General features: G+C 44.1%; 1 protein-coding gene across 1 annotated transcript; it reads right to left on the bottom strand.

The window, feature by feature from the left end:
* Nucleotides 1-7,284: 7,284 nt before the first annotated feature.
* Nucleotides 7,285-19,084, bottom strand: NAA10 (N-alpha-acetyltransferase 10, NatA catalytic subunit). The gene is made up of 8 exons (XM_088470378.1): nucleotides 18,987-19,084; nucleotides 15,946-16,044; nucleotides 15,406-15,464; nucleotides 13,845-13,890; nucleotides 13,588-13,703; nucleotides 10,514-10,558; nucleotides 9,028-9,112; nucleotides 7,285-7,846 (listed from the first exon to the last, which is right to left on the bottom strand). The coding sequence occupies exons 1-8, from the start codon at nucleotides 19,005-19,007 to the stop codon at nucleotides 7,598-7,600; spliced, it is 720 nt and encodes a 239-aa protein (XP_088326504.1). The 5' UTR covers nucleotides 19,008-19,084; the 3' UTR covers nucleotides 7,285-7,597.
* Between the last annotated feature and the right edge of the window lie 4,957 nt (nucleotides 19,085-24,041).

Genomic DNA, 24,041 nt, shown 5'->3' with positions numbered 1-24,041 from the left:
GTCTGCAGCTCAACTAATGTGCGTATGTGCAAAGCTCTGGATGAAGCTCTCGTAAAAAATCCCCAATTTGCCAATCCCAATCATATTTTGTGCAGGGCATCGGCAAATCAGTGAAATCTAACATGTTGGATTTCACCGATGCCGCGATCCCGGCGACTGGAGTTTGGGAAATTGCGAGTCAGTCGCTGATGTATTGGGGCCTTTAGAGGAAAAGCTTATGAGAGAAATCCATGCGAGATTTGCCTTCAGTATTATAAAATGTCTGTTCTTAGGCAAAATTGTGAGTGAGCCCACTCCCTTGGCTGAGAAGCAACCCCACACATGAATGGCCTCAGGATGCTTTACTGTTGGCATGACACAGGACTGATGGTAGTGCTCACCTTTCCTTCTCCGGACAAGTGATTTTCCAGATGCCCCAAACAATCTAAAAGGGGATTCATCAGAGAAAATAACTTTACCCCAGTCCTCAGCAGGCCAATCCCTGTACCTTTTGCAGAGTATCAGTCTGTCCCTGATGTTTTTCCTGGAGAGAAGTGGCTTCTTTGATGCCCTTCTTGACACCAGGCCATCCTCCAAAAGCCTTCTCCTCACTGTGCGTTAATATGCGCTCACACCTGCCTGCTGCCAATCCTGAGCAAGCTCTGCACTGGTGGTGCCCCGATCCTGCAGCTGAATCAACTTTAGGAGACGGTCCTGGCGCTTGCTAGACGTTCTTGGGCGCCCTGAAGCCTTCTTCACAACTATTGAACCTCTCTCCTTGAAGTTCTTGATGATCCAAAAAATAGTTAATTTAGGTGCAATCTTACTAGCAGAAATCTCCTTGCCTGTGAAGACCTTTTACTGCAAAGCAATGATGACTGCACGTGTTTCCTTGCAGGTAACCATAGTTAACAGAAAAAGAACAATGATTTCAAGCTCCACCCTCCTTTTAAAACTACTAGTCTGTTATTCTAATGGAGCATACACACGGTCAGATTTGTGAGATCTGTCAGATGAACGATTTTACCAAAGATTTGAACGATTTTTGACTGCATTAAAATGTATGGAATCGTCCAAGTCTGACTGCAAACACATCAGATGTTAGATATCGTTATCTGACCATCGGGAACGCGCATCGTTCATGTGACAGATATGTCAGATTTTCCTTCAGATATGAACGATTTTTTGAATCATTATCATTCAGATCTGAAGAAAAATCTGACCATGTATGCACCATAACTCAATCAGCATGACAGAGTGATCTCCAGCCTTGTTCTCCTCAAAACTTGCACCTGCGTAATGGAGAGAATCACTGACATGATGTCAGCTGGTCCTTTTTTGGCAGGGTTGAAATGCAGTGGAAATGTTATTCTTGGGATTAAGCGCCTGATTCAGAGCCGGACGCTCTGAAAGACCGCTCGCTCTGAATCAGGGCGTTATTTTGGTGCGGCCTCCCGGCCGCTCGCATAGCTGTGGGTGACCACTCACAACTATTGGGAGCGACCAGGTGATGGTCGCGATGGTTTCGACCATCGTGGCTTGCGACTAGACCCTTGCGGTAGGGTCTCGTTCCCGCAAGCCCCAGTGAGCTTCTGGCTCTTAATAGTCTACGTGAAACTGCCCTCTCCTGGCTGTCATCCTACCTCTCTGACCGATCTTTCTCAGTTTCCTCTCACGACTCCTCTTCCCCCCCACAGCCTCTTACAGTAGGTGTTCCCCTAGGTTCTGTTCTTGGCACTCTCCTATTCTCCCTCTATACTTCCTCTCTAGGTGAACTCATCAGCTCTTTTGACCTCCATTATCATCTCTATGCTGATGATACTCAAATGTACCTTTCCTCCCCTGATCTCTCCCCCTCTCTTCTAACTCGTATCTCCAACTGTCTCTCTGCTGTCTCTTCCTGGATGTCCCAGCGATTTATTAAACTTAATATGTCTAAGACAGAGCTGATCATCTTCCCACCCTCCCACATCACCTCACTTCCCGCTATTTCTTTATCAATTGATGGAATAACTATCTCATCTAGTCCCAAGGTGCGCTGTCTTGGAGTTATCCTGGACTCATCCCTCTCCTTCAAACCACATAACCAGAACCTTTCACAGTCCTGTCATTTCCATCTCAAAAATATTTCTAAGAACAGACCCTATCTCACCCAGGATGCTACTAAAACCCTCATACACTCACTGGTCATCTCCAGATTGGACTATTGTAACCTCCTCCTATCTGGCCTCCCCAAATCCCATCTCTCTCCTCTCCAGTCTATCCTTAATGCTGCTGCACGGCCTATCTTCCTCTCCAAGCGCTCTACATCTGCCTCCCCTCTCCTACAAGCTCTCCACTGGCTCCCCTTCCCTTTTAGAACCCGATTTAAGGTTCTCACGCTCGCTCACAAAGCCCTCACCCAATCTTCTCCCATATACATCTCTGATCTCATCTCCCTTCACGCTCCTCTCCGCCCTCTTCGCTCAACTAATGCACGCCACCTTTCATGCCAGCTGATTACTTCCTCCCACTCTCGCCTTCAAGATTTTGCCCGCACTGCTCCCCACCTCTGGAACTCTCTCCCACTCCTCATCAGACTCTCCACCTGTTTGCAATCCTTCAAACGGGCTCTCAAGACCCACTACTTCATCAAAGCCTTCCAGCTATCATTCTAACTCCTTGCTACATGCTCCTTCGTCCCCATCTGTGTCAACCCAGTTTGTTTCCCCCACCTTTTTAGAATGTAAGCTCTCACGAGCAGGGCCATCTACCCTCTTGTGCTTCTCCTTACTATAGTGTCATTTACTTCTTACTCACCACTAGGGCACCTAACACTTGGTTGCTTATGCTCTGTTGCTTATCTGGGTGATATGGTCGCTAATGTAGCAATATATATTATCCATGTCCTGTATTGTATTGTTCTGTAAGTCACTTGTATACAATTTGTTTTTGTACTTTGTAAGGCGCTGCGGAACACTTGTGGCGCCATATAAATAAATGATAATAATAATAATAGAGCCAGAAGCTCACCAATGACATCACTCATGAGGTCAGTGGGGCCGCCCCCAAACTGCAGGCGTTCCGTCGGCAACGCCTCCGTTTGGCCAGCCACCCCCCCTGCCCGCATCCAAAACGGTGCGAGCTGTCGATCAAAATAGACAGCCGCCCCCTTTTGGTGCGAGACATTGAGCGACGGAGCGACCGTCGCTAGCCGGGTCTCACGCATGCGCACGTCGGAGCCGGCTCCGTCGTGCGCAGTGGCCAAACATCGACGTGCTCGTGAGCGGGTCTGAATCAGGTCCTAAGTTCCTTATCATGGCAAAGAGGGACTTTGAAATTAATTGCAATTTATCTGATCACTCTTCATGACATTTTGGAGTATATTCAAATGGCCATAAAAAAAAATTGAAGCAGCACACTTTGTGAAAACCAATACTCGTGTCATTATCAAAACTTTTGCCCATGGCTGTACTGTGTGGAGTCCTGACGACGAAGGCTCTGATTCAGAGCCGGTCGCTCTGAATCAGGGCCGGTCTTTTTTTTTTTTTTTTACAACGGCCTCCTGGCCGCTCGCATAGCTGTGCGTGACCACCCACAGCTACAGTGAGCGGCCAGGAAGATGGTCGCGATGGTCACGACCATCGGGCTTGCGACGAGATCCTTGTGGTAGGGTCTCATGGCCGCACAGAGCCGGAAGCTCTCCCACTGACATCACTTGTGATGTCAGTGGGGCCGCCCCCAAACGGTAGGCGTTCCTTCGGGAACGCCTACGTTTGGCCGGCCACACCCCCGGCCCGCCTACCAAAGGGGGCGAGCGGTCACTCACCAACGACAGCTCGCCCCCTTTGTTGAGAGACCCGAAGCGACGGAGTGCCCATCACTATCCGGATATCGCGCATGCGCACGACAGAGCCGGCTCCGTTGTGCGCATGCGCTCTGGGCCAGCATCGACCCGGTTGCGAACGCTCAGCGCTTGCGACCGGGTCTGAATCAGGCCCCAAGTTTGAGAACCACTGCATTAGATGGTTTACTTATCCACTACAACAGAGGTTCCCAAATGAGGTCCTCGAGGCTTCTCAACAGTTCAGGTTTTAGAGATATCGATGGTTGAGCACAGGTGATTAAATCAAATAGACTGTGGTACTAATTAAGTCACCTGTGGTCAACCATGGATATCTCTAAAAACCTGAACTGTTGGGGAGCCTTGAAGATCACATTTGGGAACCTCTGCATATTTACTGCAATTCCCTTCTGGTGGTGACTTGTGCCTGCATTAAGCTGCTGGACATGATTGCTGCTTGCAGTACATTGGTTCAGCTAGTGCAATATGGAGCACTCCAACTGCTGTGGAACTACACTTCCCAGAATCCTCTGACAGTTTTGCTGTTAGCGTATTCTAAAACAGTGGCATGTCATGCTGGGATGTGTAGTCTTACAGAAGCTGGAATGCTACATGCGGATTACCCCTGAGTTGGAGCATGAGACATCTTGTAGGATTTAAGCCCACACACCAGCTAAGGTTTAACCATTTTCATAAGACATCACCAGCCACTTGATTATTCACCAAGCTGTTTTGTTTCAATTGGGGACTCTAGTCTGTTACTTATTTAACTCAGTTAAACCCTATACAATGCATAATACTTATGTATAGTTTGTTTAAGTCTTTAAGTTAATCAATTAAAAAACAACAACTTACAATAAATAAACGAAACCATTTTGCATGCTATTTGTTCCAGGCTAAATTTAATGTCATAAATGAGAGGTAAGACATCAGTAGGAAGTGTAGTGGTTATAAAAAATAATCACTTCATTTCTGTCTTAAGGCTCCCATACATCAGATTGCAAATTGCACGATTGCTGCCATCAATCTCTGATGTATGGGGGCCTTTACATGGTGTATACAGGACTAAAGGCCCCCATACATCAGCAATTGATTGAAAAAGGGAAAGATTTTTATACACAATCAATTGCAGAATTGCCACAATCGATTTGGAAAAGGGAAAGATTTTTATACACAATCGATTGCAAATTGCACGATTGCTGCAATCAATCTCTGATGTATGGGGGCCTTTACTGAAACCCAATAAATGAATCTTCTTTTCAATCCTGTGCTCCACCACATCCTCTGGTGTCATTTATTTTGTTTTTCGGTTAGTACTCCCTATGAAAACATTCTTATGGAGCATACACACGGTCAGATTTGTCAGATGAACGATTTGACCAAAGATTTGAATGATTTGAACGATTTTTGACTGCATTAAAATGAATGGAATCGTCCAAGTTTGACTGCAAACACGTCAGATATCGTTATCTGACCATCGGGAACGCGCATCGTTCATCTGACAGATATGTCAGATTTTCCTTCAGATATGAACGATTTTTTAAATAGTTATCGTTCAAATCTGAAGGAAAATCTGACCGTGTGTATGCACCATTACAGTAGGAGACTGCACCTTTAGTGCAGCTGTTGGCAATTAGGATGTTCCCCAAAGGCTGCCCTCTATATCTGGTATGTCGTGGGGGAGTGAGGGGTATTTTTTTTTTCTATTATTAACAACAAATCCACCCTTTAAAGTTCCTCCTTATATTTTATAACAAAGGTGGGGAACATAAATCAAGAGGGGTAGAGTTACCTTGCTGTGGACACCCACACAGATGTAATGGAATATGCTTATTTTACCAGACTGTAAACTTCAAAAGCTCCTAAATTAGAGCTGGTGATGCACCTGCTGCACATTCCAGCAGAATGACAGCTAAAATAGAGCCATATAATAAAAGCACTGTAAGGACACATTTGGTCTATCAATCACTCAGAAATGTACCAGAGTGCCTGCGATGAATCTGCATTTGGCAGGATACACTTGACAAATCAGAGATAACAGAGTGAATAACTTCTGACTTCTGTATTAGAACATCTTCCCATGTCTCCCTCTGCTTGGAAACAGAGCATCTTCTGTATGCAAATGGCCAGATGGGAGGCTGGAAGTAATGGGTGAAGGAAACTGTCCAGGAGCAAGTTTAAGCTGGGTACACACAGAACGATCTGTACACCAACGACATGACATCTCTTCCAGTGAAGTCATTCTGCCACATCTCTGAACAGGCAAAGTTGACTATATTGTCCAGATTGGCCTGCATGTACTAACGGTCATAGATATCGCTATTGTTCATGCGGGAACACGCATAGTTGGTTGGTCACTGCATAAAAATTAACGATATCGTTCATAGATATCGTACCGTGTGTACGCACATTTACTCTCTATGCTGCCTGGCATAAGCAGAGTGATGGCCTATAGCACAGAGTGATTGTGTGTTTTTTTTCTTCCAGGGCTTTTGCAGAGAGTGGATAAGCCATAGAAAAACCTACAGTATGCTTTATTTTTTATCACATACATAGTGCACAAGATAAAATCTAATGTTAGAGGTCCTTTTTTAAAAAAAAAAAAAAAAAACATGGAAGCCAACACAACTTCTAATAATAGAATTTGGAGAAGACTACACATCCCAGCTGTGCAATAAACGAACTTAAAATCTATTTTCGTCCGTGCTGTTTAATCAATAGAACAGAGGTCAGTCCACCGGTTTACTTGCCATAGTTCCAAAAATGGAAATCCTTCCACAGCTTCCTGGCAGCAGTGTTTATGCAATTCCAAATTTAGAGGTCATGTCCATAATCAGTGTACTATTTTATCCCCTGAAACGTGAAGACCATTCGATGCTTCATGAAGCTTGTATTGGTGAGTAAAAGGAAGGTACTCCTGTCTCTGAGGGCTGCTTTTGAAGATTATAGATTTATAATTCAGGTATTGGATGGTACAAATGTTTTCTGTAGATATTTTATTTTACCTCAACAAAGCAAGCAGCTCCCACCCATATTAATCGTTTACTTACCCCTACAACGTTGCAGAGGACAAGTCCAACTCAGTAAATACATGAAAATATGCAGAGGGACATGTCTGCTACCAAATAACTTCGCTCCATAGGTCGATGATAATTCTGATTACTGCTAATTATCTACACATGCCTGATTTGTTAAAGTGTACCACTTACCCATCATCTTTGGAGACAGCCATTTTCTAGGCTGAACTAATATCAGAATGAGCCCATCATTTCCCCAGGAATTAGCAACAGTGGCACTAGCAACAGTGGCACTAGCAACAGTGGCACTAGCAACAGTGGCACTAGCAACAGTGGCACTAGCAACAGTGGCACTAGCAACAGTGGCTGTGTGCCCCTTGCCTCAGTGGTTTTCCTAATGAAATGTTAGGCTGTATAGAAGTTCGGCTCGGAATAGGTCTGCCGTCTCTGTATGTAGACGAAAGCTATGTTTTAAGTTGTTTATTTCTTATACAAGAAGTCACAAGTCTCAAAATAAAAACTACATTTTCCCCACAGTCCTCTTAAAACAATCAAATAATAATCTGAATTCATCAGGCGCAGAGCTGGATGTATTCTTGTATTTACAAATTCTTTTGGAAAACAACAGGTTGGAACTGACTAATCTCCACACTGGTCTGGATCTGGGAAGGATCTTAATAATAAAAAAAAAAATATATATATAATGGTAGCTGAGCAAGCACAGTAAGGTTTCTTATGCAAATAGTATGCAAATGAGGGTACTAGAGAAAAGCCCCCTTTAAGAAGCAGAGTCTGAAGCCTCGGAGCTGTCCTTGACGTCGGTACTCTCTGTGGCCTCACTGACTTCGCTCACATCCTTGCTGTCGCCGCTGTCTTCTGTGGCATCGCGTTTGCCGGCATTACCTATGCACTTTTCGTCTCGACAGCAGTCCCCAACGTGCCCAGACCGGTTATCAGATTTATTTTCTATAGAGCTCAGAGGCTGAGGCCGACTCTTATCCTTCAAATCCAATGGTTTTCTCAACTGCTGTAAAAAAGAAAAAAAAGAAAACAAATATAGCAACACATGTACCACCAATAAGTTATATAATAGGAATAAGCTAATGACAGATGTAGCCGTGTTGCTTAACATACACTGCGGTGAGTTGAAAGAAGAATACCTGCTTAGGTACAGGTATATCCCAGCCTGGAACATGTAGTGTTGTTGTATTTGTTGTGGGTGAGGAGCTAAGGATTAGGACAGGCATGTATACTTCTATTTGAAGAGAATATAGTCAGCCAGCATTACAGGAGGGATCTCCTGCTTGAACATTGTGAAGCTCCCCAGGACCTACAGTATATTTAGCGACATAGCAGGCCAAAGTGTATGGATATGGCCAATCTCATCATACAGGGCAAAGCAGTTTGTTATCATCAACAAGACTGTACAGCATGCCCATTGGAAGTCTGATCAATCATGTTAGGTTGTTCTTTTAGACCCACACAAAACAATGAGAGCAATCTGGTTACATATGATGAAGATAAGGACTTTGTAAAGATCGGTCCAGTGGTTATCTCAAAGTAGCATCTGTATTGCATTCGTTTGATAAAGTTGTGGATTATCCCTGAACAAAAGTGTCGGCTACAATATTCTGGGGCCACCACTGGAACAAATCATTGCAACATCCTTAGCTTGCATATCACAAAACTGCCCAACCTGATCACTGAATGCATAAATTGAATTGAAGCAGAGCCGAGCCAACGGGCAATGACAAATAACAATGCAACTGCAGAGCCAGCACTAGGGACACGATTTAGAGTTGTACGCTAACCCGATGGTTAGAGCACATCTCCGATGTTTTGGGGTCTGTGCATGTGCAGAACATGATTGACATGCTGTGGCGTTTTGGGAGGGGCGGAGCGGAGGCGTGGGTACCGGGGGAACGGGGGCGTGTCATCCCAGTTTTCCAGGTGGGACGAGGTAAGTGACCAGGACTGGGTCAGGCTGTGGAAAGCTTCTGCAGCCTGGGCAAATGAGCATCCATCGCGACCGACTGTCATAGCACTGGGATCGCAAATGCAGCAAGGAGCAGTTTGTTTCCTACAGTCCCTTCCTGCTGCATTAGCATTTTAGATGGACAGAATTGTGCAGCCGCTTGTGTGCAGCTCTGTCCATCTCTGAATCAGGCCCTATGAGCCACGCTGTCTATGTAATACAGAATTGCAAACCTCGTCAGCCATCTGGGTGAGATCCCGCTTCATAGCATATGCATCTTCCCCATCCGCATAATACTTGGGTTCCACCTCACTGATCCTGTACAGAAATATAGTCAAGAAGTTAATTAAAATTGGAGCCTACAAGTCGTTTTACAGACATTGTTTTTCATAGAAAGAGCACTCTAGTACTGAAAGGAATGTAATTGCCTTGTAGTTTTAATGCATTCGTGCAGACTATATATATGGTGGTATGTGTTATAATGGGAGTTATTATAAACCATGGATCCCAGTATTAAACATTTTAAAAAAATAAGCAGCAAATTCAGAATCAAATGAGGAAACTTAAAACACATTTACCATCTGCAACAGTATAACAGTTACAGTGGGGAAGGTTATCTGAGCTTAGTCCGTATAGGAGAGCGGCTCAATATTAAGCAGTAATGATAAAAGGAGATGGATTGAGCGCTATTAACAGTGCTCATACACCACTAATACAGCATATATTAGCACTCAATCCATCTCCTTCTAACAGTATAACATTGCCAAACGTTGCCAGGTCATCATTAAAGGGAACGCGACCTTCAGACAAATGTTTCTTTCATTGACCTCCTATAAGACAATAGGTCTCCTCCAGTAAAGCTGGCCATACACTGCACTACAGTTCAGTCGACAGAGGAGACGAGCGGTTGCCCAATAATCAGGGCACCTCCATACATTTAATGATGTATGGAGGCAATCTCCATTAACAACCTAAGTTGGATAAACAACGGTCATGTGGTTCAGACAAGGGTTAAAACTAACCCATACGATCCTGACCATTTTCAGCCCTCAAGCGATCACCGTACACTGAACGATGAGCGTGCAAGACAGTCATTTGGTTTGCACGCTTATCGTGCAGTACGGCTAGCTTAAGGATCAGGATAATTCTGTCTAAGATGATAACCATGCATAATGGTTTGATATATACAAGCAAAAGGAGAATGACATTAAATAGTCATGCCTCCTAAAATGTAGGGGTTAACCATAAAGATTTATAATTTATACCTAAATATAGCTTCAAGTAGGGTCTAATTCTGTATCTTGTGGACATATGTTGCTATATATGTAAGAAATGTCCCCACTTTGAGATGTCTAATATTTCCTCCACAGAGAACTGCTGACTATTCACTATCCTGCAATTAGTACTATTACTGATCAGCGGATAGTGTGAGCCTTGCTGCAAGAGAATAACAAAATTAATCACAATGCAGGACACAGTGGATGAGGATTTTACATTTTGTGTAATAATAAACTGCAAGACGCAACTCAATAATTAAAGTTTTTTTTTTATTATTAAAACATTTTCTTTCTCCCCCGGCTTCAGTGCACATAAAAAAAATAAAAAAAATTGTACCTGTAGGTAACTTGGGATGGGGAGATGTAGATAATTTTCTAATTGTCTGTACAGTAAAAGACACTACAAAAACACTAAACAAAAACAGTGTAAGTAAATACTCACTGGAAATTCAATGTGTTGGAGTATAAATGCAGAGCAGCTCGATTGCTGGAAAGGTAAAACCGCAAAGGGGGAAAAAAAAAAAAAAAAAAAGTTAGATATTTATTATAGTCCTATTAATATAAGGTCCATAGAGATAAATAGTACCTAATAGCGCTGAAGCAAATTCTAGTTATTTCAATATATTTATTATATTACCGAGAGAAAACCCCAGTAAAAGGTAAACTGTACTCTATTCATATAGTGGGGGCTATATTTCATCAATCTACCAAAGTGGTTTAAATCACATTTATTCTCTAGAGCAGTGGTTCTCAAACTCGGTCCTCAAGACCCCAAACAGGTCACCAGCAGGTGCACAGGACTATTCATTAAACACATGTTAAAAAATCCACAGGTCGAGCCAATTATTTCACTTCACATTCTTTAAGGGGACCTGGAAAACATGCAGTGTTTGGGGTCCTGTGGACAGAGGGCCTGATTCAGACCCGCTCGCGAGCGCAGGTCGATGGTGGCCCAGTGCGCATGGGCACGACGGAGTCGGCTCCGTCGTGCGCATGCGCGAGACCCGGATAGCGACGGGCAAACAGTCGCTCCGGGTCTCGTACCAAAGGGGGCGTGCTGTCGATGTTGAGTGACTGCACGCCCCCTTTGGTGGGCGGGCCAGGGGCGTGGCTGCCCAGACAGAGGCGTTCCCATGGGAATGCCTACCGTCTGGGGCGACCCCACTGACATCACAAGTAATGTCAGAGGGAGAGCCGAAAGCTCTCTGGGGCTTGCGGCAACGAGACCCTACCACAAGGGTCTCGTCGCAAGCCCGATGGTCTTGACCATCGCGACCATCATCATGGCCGCTCGCTATAGCTGTGGGTGGTCATCCACAGCTATGCGAGCGGCCAGGTGGCCGTTTTGAAAAAAAAAAAAAAAAAAGCCCGGTCCCGATTCAGAACGAACGCTCTGTCAGAGCGTCCGGCTCTGAATCAGGCCCAGAGTTTGAAACCTGTGCTCTAGAGACTCCAAACATTAATATTTAAGATTGACTCAAGTAAGTAGAAGCAAATGGCAGGTCCAATGTGTACAATACAAGAGTCTGGAAAGCTCCACGGGTGGTTGGAATAACTTAGTGAGACTATATTTTTAAAGGCAAAACCAAATTGGTTATGCCTTAAAAAAATAAATGCTGCTTTAAATCCCACAGCTAACTTGATGAAATCCTGCCACCTAATCCATGAGGCCCAAGGAGTCTGATGTCGCATTTAGAAAGAGATTTATTAAGAAAAGCCTGTGTGTGCCTCGGAGAACTACATTAGTGCAAACGGATTAAGTGCCCATCATCTCAACTTCTCCATAGCATGCAAGAACATAGGGGGTCAATCCTATTAAGTGCGAAGGGTGCTAGTAGCCGTTGCAACGGCGTTAAAACGCCGGAAACGGACCGTCACCTCGCACCCTTTGCGGCCCACTCAGCCGGAATTTGTGGAATTTTGCTGCGAGCAAAATTCAGCAAATCCAGGCTGCTGTAAAGTGCAGCCATTGCCGCGATGACTTGTGCCGGCGAGATCATCACGGCTAATAGGATTAACCCCATAGAATATAAAAGGACTAAACCTACTAACACTGGACCTCATTCAGAGCCAGACGCTATTTGAACTCGCTCGTTCAGAAAAAGGGGCTGGCTATTTAAATTGAGCGCTTGCTCTTTGCGGTCTGTTGACGCCTCTATGTCTGAGCGAGCGTCCAAAACATGCGCTCACTATTTTGTAAAGATGCCCCTTGGCCGTTCGCATCATACGTCATCTCCGCTATTTATTTGATAAATCGAGTACATCGAAAGGCGTATGAACTGCTCGCTATTCTTGTGGTAGCATTTTCCTACCGCAATCATGCGAGCAGTTCAGGCTAAAAGACAACCAAGTGACGTGGTCGATGACGCTGCTTTGTTAATTATGCACACCCTTAAAACGCCCGTTTTGACCGTTTGGCACGCCTGCGTTCGGATCTCCACTCCCCGTTTTCAAGCACCTTCCCCTGTTACCACCCACAAACGCCTCATCCTGTCACTCAAATTAGCAGGCCCTCGCTATTTTGCGAGCACACGATTTCCGACCGCACTGACTGGTTGGCGCATGCGCATTATGACCCATACGCATGCGCAGAAGTGCAAACATCGCTCGGAGCGAACGAGCGCCCGCTTACGAGCGGCTCTGAATCAGGCCCACTGTGTTTAGGTGCAAAATTTGTACTTAACTATACCAATAAATTAGCGATCAACTTTTAATGTGTTTACTTGATTGCTATGGTGCAAATATTGTACCTAAATGCAAAGTTTGTTAAAAGTCTGTCATGTGTGGCATTATTTTTATTTATTATGCATAGGTAACAATAATATAAACCAATATTTTTTTGGTTGCTGCGATATATTGTCAGGATCCAGTTAACAAATTAGCTTCCTACGAGGGAGGTTCTCTCTAAAATCACAGATCTGAACTCATGCAATCAGGTATAAAATTGTAGTTTATGCTCCAAGGCCAGTTACACATTAGGAGATGTATTGGAAATTGGAAGGACAGAGTCTGCATCGCATAGTGTGTACGCTCAATCTCGCATTCACGCGCGTCATTCATTGCATTTACATATCTGATGTGCTGTACATCGTGCAGTGCGTATGCTCAACCGGAAAACCACAGATATATTGGTTTAATCATTCCTCTGAAGATTATCACCTGAACTGCCAGTGATCTACATCTACTATGATCATTACTATGATTTAACTATAATCTACTATGATCACAGGATGTGTGTACAGGAGAAAAGTTTAATTGGATACAATGCTCCGACAGGATATATCGTGCCATAGTTCGGAAAATTACATAGTGTCTCAACTCTATCGCGAGTTCTGGGATGAAAGGAAATTAAAACGACCATCCCGACTTTTGTACGTTCCGTGTGTGCCCGGGCCTACTTCACCATATTTTTACCATCCAAAAACATTGTTCCCACTAGTCAGTGGGAAACTGTAATATAGTTATAGTATAATATGTGGGTGACGGGGCCACTAGACATCACTTTTACCTACGTACCTTTTCCGCACGTGCAAGGACACATATTTGGCATTGAAGTTCTCGATCATCGCCCTGGAAGCCTGGTCCATCAATTTCTGTGCCAGACCAAGTCGTCTGTGTGAGCGTTTCACAGCCTGGGCCAAGGAGAAGGGTGGTCAGAAGGATGTCCTTCAGATTCTGCAATGACTGTGCCCCTATAGTAATGGCTTAGTGTATGCGAGTCACTATCAGGCCTCCCACTCTCGCTATAGCATTAGCAAAATAGATTTACTTACCAATGATGTGATGTGGCCATGTGGAACGTCATCTGGATCTTCTTCCCTGCAATCAGACATTCACATTGAGGACAAAAGGTCTCAAAAGCCAAAAGTGTGGTTTTTAGGCTGTCCAGATACTAACCTGAACTAATTCCGTTACCAAGGACGAAGGGGAGTGGAAAATAATAAATCTATATAGAATGTATTCACAGGACACAAATGGTATATACATTAATAATAAGGATGCATGTGGCTTCCTTTCTATTCCTTTTTCCATACAGGTACTGCTATCATATGAACACAGCTCAACCACAGCACTCCCTTCAGTTTACTGACGATAACAGAGGTTCCCTGAGCTTCTTGATTGCCATGTGGTGCATAGTTGTGCCTAAACCTCACTGAACTTCTGTGGTTGTCAGAAAATGTAGCAAAAGGGATGCGAGCCATCCAAGAATCAACAAGAAACAGTTCCTGCAGACAATGGAGCCATACAGCTAATATTAAATTTTTCGAACAAAAAAAATAATATTATATATTGCTCTAATGTGTGCCAAAGCGAGAATTAGTAGTTCAACCACAGAAATGAACCACAAAATGTAAAAAGTTGCCAGTTTCCCTGGGTATAAGGACGCTAAATATGTGGTCTTTGCACCATGTGTGATGCCGTCCCAGAGGCCAGAATCAAAAAAATGTACGCATTGTAGCTTTAGTGGTTTGGCACACTAATCCTTAGGATGGGAGCAAGTGGACAAAAACTGCGGAGATTGGCTCACAGGCCTGATACCTCTTGCATTTCTGCACCCCAACCTTAGGGAGACTAGAAAGGAATGAGCCTAGAGACAGATTGACCCTTTTTCCCCATTACATCCATACTATAATGTTTTTTTGTTGGGTAGAGTGAAGTCTAGTCTCCTGTGCATCTATACAACAACAATGAGAGATTGAGCTAATAGTAGACTGGTGGTTTTGTGTATACTTTATTTTTGCCATGACCCCTCCTATCCCTGGCCCCTATGACATTTCTGCAGCAATAGATCGGTGATAGTAGGTTGTGTTGACAGGTGATCTAACAGAGAGTCACAGGGAGACCCAGGCTGGCTCCTCCCTGTACCTACATGCACCCTTGCTCCATCCTGAAGCAATTTCTGATGACATTTAAAAGTTATTACCAGGCTTCCATGGCAACCAGAATGCAGAAATAACACTTCCACTCTGGGTACATTACATTCATATGGAACATAATGTACATAATGACTGGGTGCCTGGGAGACCACACTAACAGCCTAGATACGACACTACCAGCAGAGGAAAAAGCAGCATTTTCCTGCTCCCTTTATACATGGCGGCTCAGGATTAACTGAAATCTCAGCTGCCATTTAAAACCGGTTATTGGCCACGAAGTTGTAAAGATGGAGTTCAGCTTTTTAATTAATTTCATTGTCTGAAAGATCCTATTTTAATGGTTGATACAATAACACTCCACAAATTAAAATGAGATGTAAAATAAGCCATCGGAGAAGAATAATGCTCTCTTAATTCAAACTCTACTACGTCTCGGTAAATTCATTCTAGAACTTACATTTTTGCAAGGACGTAACCCACAATTTTTCCATTTTCATCTTCTGCAATGTACGACAACTGCAAGGGAACAGAGGCGTTATATATTTTAGGTTTAGACATTTGGGAATAATTCTTGTCACATTTAAAAACAAAACAGTAAATAGAGCAAACTGAAGGATTTAAAAGGGTCACAAGCAAAAAACAGCAAATACATATGCTAAAGTTACTGGAACTTATCACACTGAATGCATTGTACGTAAAAGGTCCAAGAAAGTATTTGTTATCATATGACAGTATAGTTTCGGTCTGTAAAGTATATTATTTCAGGCAATGCGATAAGCCGTTCAGAGATCATGTAAAAAGTGCTGCTCCTCCTGACCGCAGGTGTAAGTGCATCAGCTATGAGATCATTTGAAGCCAGTTCCTGTACTTTTGCTACCATAAAAATGCAAGTGGGCAGGAGGCATAATGTAAACTGCTGTATCTGAATAGAACAGTCTCAGACTGCCAGGCAGCCTTCCTACATCAATGCTTCATCAGGGAACTTATAAAGACATACCTGTGGCCAGGACAGCCCATGGTAAAAGTAATACTTCATTTGGTAATTCTCTGGCAAGCAAAGCAAATTGCAGTGCTGCATATTCATAAGGTCCTCTGGCTGCAGAAGAAGAATCTGGTTAGAATGATGGTAGATTATGAATGGTGACAAAAGCATAACATAGCATGGCCTAAGTCAATGACATTACAGCCAAGGAAATACTTTTAAACTATAGACGAGATAATGATGTTGGAAGCTTCAAAACTAAAGATTTTCCGTCCAACTAGTTGGAATGAAAACCTGGTAATGTATGGGAGTAAATGATGATCAGCAATTTGCTCCTAAATGCCAGAAAACAGATGAAAATGGTCGGTCAGACAAGTTTGTTAAATGTTTGATCTAAACCATTTGTTCAAACAACAGTTTTTGTCCATTTTCTGGAGTTTGGGAGCAAATTGCTGATTGTCATTTGCTTTCATTCCTTACCAGGTTCATTCCAACCAATCAACTAGTTGGATGGTTGGACAGAAAACTGTGTGTGTGTACCCATCTTAGGCTTAAGACCAAAGTATAATATAAAAGTATTATAGACTTTCTCTGCATGGGGCCATCATTTTTATTCCAAACAGTAAAAGCCATTATTACTAAAAATTCCCTTTAAACATCTATATTCATTTAGGCTGGTTAAGTGTTTGGAGTGCTCCTTGAAAGGGTCTTCTTGACCTCTGCCCTCTACACTTTGCTGAGACGCAGTTTCCCCATCAGTAGGGTAGGAGGTTGTCCCCTCTGAACATAGCTTACATAACATGCCCCCCCCCCCTTATAACATGGTCCCAGTAAGAGCTAAACCATAAATATCGGACGACAGCCTGTGAATGCGATTAACCAGGGTATACATTATGCAATTATCAGCACGATACGCCGATTATCAGTGGATTTGGCCGATAATTGCATAATGTACGGCCACGTCTGATCAGCGACGATCGGACAGTCGGCCATGAAAAAGCATGTAACATGTCCGAATGATCCGATCATTGCGCTGCTGCAGCACATCGCCCAACATTTCCCCTGTTCCTTCAGAGGGGATGATCGGGGAAATGTTTCCTCCCCAGGGGATGAAGGCAGATGATATGACCATACACTGTGAAATATCAATTTGGGGTGCTCAAACTAATGAAAAAGTTGATTTTGTGGTAATTTGAGGACAATTTTTTTTTTTTACTCAAAAAAATTACATGTAATTACTGGAACTAATTAAGCTAATTGGAAACTTCCAAATGCCTAATTAATCTTTGGGGGGGGGGTTTCAGCACAGTGTCCCGTCATTTTAACATTACAATATTAAAATAAAGATTTTCCTTTCCATCTTTCACCCTCAGGGAGGTGCGAATGGAAAAATGCGTATTCAGTCTGACTGGTTCAGTGAGAGTTGCTAATTGGATTGCAAAGTTAATTTGCTATGCGAATTCTAAGAGAATATAGCAAATCGCACCTAATTGGAGTGACCCCATAATTGTGTGTTGTTGTATTTTAAACTGTTTCATTTTTATTAAAATGGTCCTCATTTTTTATATGCAAAGCGTTCCTAGTTTGGATGATTACCTTTTCTCAATTCTATTAATCTATTTGAGAGTTAATTAAATCTTGTTGTAGTGATGTATTTCCAGACTGTTCTAGTTTAAATTATTATGGCCCGTACACATGGGACGATCAGACATCGTTGTCTGATCGTCCTGCATGTGCTGGATGTTCGATATCAACGATTGCGGGTCCCTATAGCACAGTGGTCGGGGAACAGGAGTAAGTTATTCCACATGGGGTAAAAATTTAATTCCTGGGGGTAATGGACAGACAGCCGGGCATGCATATGAATCATTCTATAATATAGAATGATTCATATGAATGCCCGGCTGCGCCGCAGGGAGGCTCTAAGCCGGACGCCCGCTGAGATGTTATTACCAGCAGGGCGCCCGGTTCCTTCCCTGCAGCGTCGCGTTAGCTGGAGGTTGGGGGTTCTCTTCTGAACTCCAGCTTCCTCCTCTCTCCATGCGCACTATGGGAGAGATGTCACGACGTCTCTCCCATAGTTCCGAGGAGCAGCCGGGCGGACAGGGTGGCGGCGGATGCAGGAGCGGGGATTAAGGTGTTTTTTTGTACAAGCGGCACTACAGGGGCATTATATGGGGGCACAACTACAGGGGCATTATATGGGGGCACTGCTACAGGGGCATAACTATGGGGGCACTACAATATGATTTCCTTTCTTTCAAATCAAGGGGGTAACGTCAGCGTATCTAAATATATTTTGAGGTAAAAGTTCCCTGACCCCTGCTATAGCAACACAGGCTAACCGGGTCGATATTGACAAGGTTGGCCAGCATGCACGGGCGATGGTCGATATTGACCATCCGTGCCCACGCATCGACCTTCGTTTGGTCGTTTGAGGGGTTAAAAAAATAAAAAGGGGAACGATCAAATGATAAACAATATCGTTTATATCGTTCTTTTAATCTGACCGTGTGTATGCACCATTAGTGGGATTAACAGATTTAACCACTGCTAGGAGCAGCTGACATGGAAAGGTTATTGTGTAATACATTTTCTCTATGCGCCCGTATTGTATGGTAATACATATATTGGTATACATAATACTGTGCAGATAGAGATCCAGGCTGCCAGCTCTCCTGTGTCTTCCTTTCTGCAATGTATGAATGGCCCCATTACAGCCCTACAGCAGTGCAGCGTGCCAGCCATGTATTATGTACATTCCTAACCCTACTACAGCATATGCAGGACACCAGTGTCTCGTGGAACTACAGGTCCAGCAATGACCCCTGACCCACCCCACAGCTGCTGGGATCCCCCTATCTGCCTACACCTGCCGCGGAGCATCACGGGAAAGCCGGCCATGTTCCCGTTACACTCATACACACAAGTAAACGCTGCCGGCAGCGAGTTACCATACAAATCCATCACGAAAACAGATCGCTTCGCCGGTGTTATTGAAGCGACAGCCCCGGAGCCCTCCCCGCCGCATCATACACCCGTCATTAGCCGGTTACCCGTGCGTTCCGGATGTTCATGGCGCCGGTCTCTCGCTGTCACACGCTCTACTACTTCTTCGCGCAGGCGCAAAAGCGATCCCTATGCCCGACGCTAAACGGCCAATGAGAAGAGAGCGTGACAGGACAGAAGCCAATCAGAAACCAGCAGGATGAGGCACGCCCTGCCAGGAGGCGTCAGTGACTAGCGCCTTGATGATTGGTCATAGGGCCACTGACCGCAGGTATTGCGGTGGTGGTTTCGAGCGACAAGCCGTAAAGCAAGTTACTGCTGTGGTGCTGGTGTGTGTTGCTAGGTTACATCATAGTACATAACAAAATATAGATAGATAAATATACCAGAGGTCGCACTTACAGTATCATGATGTACTGATGATGGTCTGGCATTTACACCTGTGTGACTTTATGTGCCGTGCTGTAGCATCCTTGGACATACCTCACCACTGTCCTTGCAGTGGGGACTGAGCCAGGCAGTTACCCAAAATCATGGCATCCCCATCAGAAGGTGGTCAGGTGGCAGCCTGCCCTGCTCTATCACCTGTCCTTGCAGATTTCACTACCTGCAGCTGCTTGTCTGGAGACTGAATTGTTCATGCCTTGATTGGAAAAGAGATACATGAAATGGCAAGCCGTGTGTGTGCTCTCATTGCGTGACCTCGCCACAATGACACTTATAGGTGCTGAGTTGGTTTGTGGATAGCAGTTCATGCATTCAAGAGGAATCATCCATGGAGACCTAAAATCGGATAACATTTTGATGACCACGGCGGCCTTATTAAATGTGAACATAGAAACCGATACTACAGACATTGCTGGGACACCTGGCTTTGGTGCTCCTGAAATTATAAATTGCCAGCCATACGGCACATGTGTAGTCTTGTTCGCATTTGGAGTTATTTTATATATGATCACCATAGGATGATATCAGGACCGCCAAGAGCTGCGCCGGGTCATCACAGGGGGCGTGGCCTAATCCAGGGAGGTGTTGCCACGCCCCCTTAAAAAAACATTTTAGCAGCGCCACTTCGCTGGGAGGGAGGCGCTGTGAGCCTCTCAGCCTAGCGCACAGCCAATGGGGGGAGCGATCAGCATGATCACTCCCCCCATAGGCATAGGAGACTGCTCCAGCTGCTTCTTAGCAGCTGCGTGCAGTCTCCCACTGCAGCCCAACACACAGCAGCGTGTGCTGTGATATAGAAGGGAGGGGGGGCGGTGCCGGGCCCCTCCAGCAAGCCCGGGCCCGGGTAATTTGTACTCGCTCCCCCCCCCCTCTCGGTGCCCCTGGAGATATATGTACCCTTTTCTTGCAGAGTCAGCTTCAGTAATAGAGACTGGTCGTTACACATGAGACAATGGGGCAGATGTATGAAGCTCTGGAAAGTGCTAAAGTGCAGAGTGATAACCGACCAACCAATCAGCTCCCAACTGATTTGTTACAGGCTGTGTTTGAAAAATATTATGCGGGATGGTGGTCTAGCGCACCTTACGTGAATATTGTGGACTTCAATGTGAAAAAGGTGTGCTGCTGCCCTGGGGGATGTCTGACCTCATCCAAGGGATAGCAATATAAAAAGAAAGCCAGATGCTGCGCACAACCCTTATACTAAAAGGCGTATGTTAGAAAGATGTCAAAAACCATGGGATTAAGTAAAAGAATCGTGTTTTATTGTAGCTAGTCACAAGGTCCTAAATATCAAAAAAATGGTCTAATCAGTCCTAGATTATATAAATCAACTGGAATTGTGATCATATACAAATTAATAAAATACAAGCAAAGAAAAAATGGCAAAAATAGATGTCCTACTAAGGATAATCTGCGTATCAATGAGTGGACAATGAAAAAAGTCATATGTGCCGTGTAACCACCTATATCTCTCCAATGTCAGTTTGTATTCCAAAGGGAGGTAAACGATGGGGGAGTGGAGATACGTGAGATCTAACGGCGTCCCGTTAGTCTCAGTATAGTACAGTACCTGTAGATCAGTCTTTGTGCGCGTTGCCCGGGGTGATTCTTCTTATCGTCCGGGGACATCCAGCTGGAGCCGACAGCGGGGATCTCTCTGTGCTGCGGTGCACTGTGCCGCGCACTCACGGACACTGTCCCTGCTCCCAGGGTCAGAACCGTGAGCACGCCCAAAGTGCGCCAGCAAGCAGGGGGAACGCGACAGCGGTCTTGGCTCGGACGAGCCGGGGGCCGTGGACGTAACCCACAGCAGAGGATACTTACCCGGAGGGGCTCCGCTTCCTGTCCTATCCGCTTCCTGCCTCTTCTTCCAGTCCTGTTGATAGCGGGCTTGCGACGATCACTTTTCTTATTGCTGGTTTGCTAGTCGGGTGTCTCAGTGGTGGGTGGATATAGATGGTCCGGCACTATGTTGGATAAAGCCTCAGAGTGTCAATCTTCAACGCGTTTCGACCTGCGTGGTCTTCTTCTGGGAGCATGTAGTATTAGCTGTGTGGTTAGAGGAAGTTAAATACAGCTGCATCCCTTTTGATTGGTTAAGGATGACGTCCATAATCCTTGATTGGCCCTTCGTTGCCATGGTAATAGGCAGGGGTTAGTGATCGCAGTTGTTATACTTAATTGGATCCTGGGTTGCCACGGTAATAAGCCGTGCTGTTTATGCTTATAACTGCTATCCAATGGGGATGGTAGATTGCAGTAGGTATAAAATGGTTATGTATTAAGGGGTATATGTTATGGGATCCCTTTTGATTGTATATATTTACTCAGAGAAAAAAGACACACTTAATAGTATTACATGAATAATGTTACATTCGGACTAAGTTTAACTCATTAAAAATCTGGGTACAGATAGCAATAGCATCTCTATTGCTAGATGCATATGTAAGAGGATCATCCTCTCTGGTGTGTACATAGATGCGTAGTTGCTTAAAAAACAAATGTGTCCTCTATCCCACCTTAGTTTGAGGGTTGCCATATCTGTTGTTAAATGTATATGTAATTGGTATGTATCCATACCTTGGATGGTAATTGGGCTGCATTCAAAAAGCAGATAGCTGGATAGTCCATGCTGGATCTACCTCATATAATGAGATTAAGGATTCTTGGATGTTGGTCTCCATAAATCAACAAATAAATAAATAATGTGAATAAATAATATTATTGTTATTATAGTTTTTTGATATTTAGGACCTTGTGACTAGCTACAATAAAACACGATTCTTTTACTTAATCCCATGTTTTTTGACATCTTTCTAACATACGCCTTTTAGTATAAGGGTTGGGCGCAGCATCTGGCTTTCTTTTTATATATGTGTTTGAAAAATGACAGTTGGGAGCTGATTGGTTGGTCGTTTATCACTCTGCACTTTATCACTTCCCAGAGCTTCATACATCTGCCCCAATGTACCCAGGGATTACTGAGCCTAAAACAGAGGACATTTTAACAAAGCTCCTGTGCAAAGTACATTTCCGCTGGCTCATGGTACAGGGCAATGTACGAGAACTCCACTTCTCTTTTATTCACTGGGCACAGATAGAGACTTGGAAAATGGCATCCCCAATTACTCTGCAGAAAGACTATGGGCTATACTTACAAAGCAAAAGCCGCTGCTTCTAGCCGGGTTTCAGGGAAAAATTAAAGCGGCACTAACATTCAATTAAAAGCATGCCAGGCTTTACACTAATTGTTAGTGCTGCTTTAAATTTTTCCCTGAATCACCTATAAAAGCCACCGCTTCATAAGTATAGCCCTATGGATCTATGTATAGAACAGCAAATGTCCAAGCCCCATAGTTAAGATCTCAAGAACCCAGTTAATGCCAAGCACCAGAGGCTTTTTAATAACATTCATTTGTGTGCCCTGTATGGAGTGTAACTTTTCACAATGGGACTATGGAAGCAGACACTTTACCATCAAGCGAAGTCCTGCACTGACGTAAAATAGAACAACCTGTGGTGCTAAAACATCTCTTGAATGCTGTACTATTATCACTGCAGTCAGAGTTTTACAAGTCTGCCACTGAGGTATCAGCTGAATCTAGCACTGCCACCAGGGAGAACTGGCACTGTATCCTAAGTGGACTACTACCCTCACCTATTCACATGGAGCTCTCAGAGGAACGGGCAAATGCAGTTATTCCTCCACCCACCTGGACTCGCGAGAACCGGGAGGGTAGGCATGTATGATCCAAGTGCACATAAACAAAAAAGTTATATGCACTAACTGTAGTAGTTAGTGCACACAGTATGTTTTACATATTTGTTATATTTTTTTTCAATTGATCTGCGATTGTTTACTACCTCTTTCCTGTTAACATTCTTGGGTTACTATCTTTGTGTTTTTTATGTTTTATAAAATTATGATATTTTTTAATAAATGTTTATGTGATGTAACTGAAACCACAACTTAGTGTGCCTTTTATTACATGTATGTTGGTATGCACTTCTAATGCTACTCTCTAATGCTGTTTCCTTTTCTTATTTCTGCTCTGTTTGCTGCTTGTCATGACCTCGAAAAAATTACTCGAAATTTGCTGTCTGCTGAGTGTCCTGACCTTGGCTATGTTGCTGGAAATCCTCTGCTGACGCCTATATACATGTATATCCTCTGCTGCGGCATGTGTGTGTCTGTGCATTGGACATATACAATGTACAATATGAGTGGACATATACTATATGAATTGGATGTATACAATCACACCAAAAACAACCCTTATGCTGGGTACACAAGATATATTGTTTGTTCGACAATATATTGTGAATACATCGGCTGGTGTAGGATACCAGCTGGCGTTGGGATCGCCTCCTGTTGGGCTTTCACAGTTGGGATTTGAACCGGTATTTCAATCCCATTCCGTGTGTACGGGTTACCAGACAGCCCATAGACTGGCTGCATGGACCGCCGGCACCGATATCAGAACTAGGCAGGCAAATTTAAATGCTTGCCCAGTTGCAATGTCAGCCCAAACACATCGAGGAGGCCAATTGGTAAGTGTGTATAGCTTACCAATTGGCTGCTCAGATGGCGGCTTGGTCTGCTGTACCCAGCATTACCCCCCACCCTACCATATCCAACCAAAGCCCACACG

This window comes from Taudactylus pleione, unplaced genomic scaffold, assembly GCF_031769625.1.
Source record: "Taudactylus pleione unplaced genomic scaffold, aTauple2 ptg000002l, whole genome shotgun sequence".
Lineage (NCBI taxonomy): Eukaryota > Metazoa > Chordata > Amphibia > Anura > Myobatrachidae > Taudactylus > Taudactylus pleione.
The sequence above is the reverse complement of the archived record's forward strand: the minus strand, read 5'-3'. Positions and strand labels throughout refer to the sequence as shown.

Coding starts and splice junctions, on each gene's coding strand:
- NAA10 (XM_088470378.1), bottom strand. CDS start 19,007: ATGAACATCCGGAACGCACGG. Junction 13,704..13,844: donor ATGGCCACATCACATCATTG/GTAAGTAAATCT, acceptor TCCTTGGCCCAG/GCTGTGAAACGCTCACACAG. Junction 7,847..9,027: donor TCACCCAGATGGCTGACGAG/GTTTGCAATTCT, acceptor TCTTTTTTACAG/CAGTTGAGAAAACCATTGGA.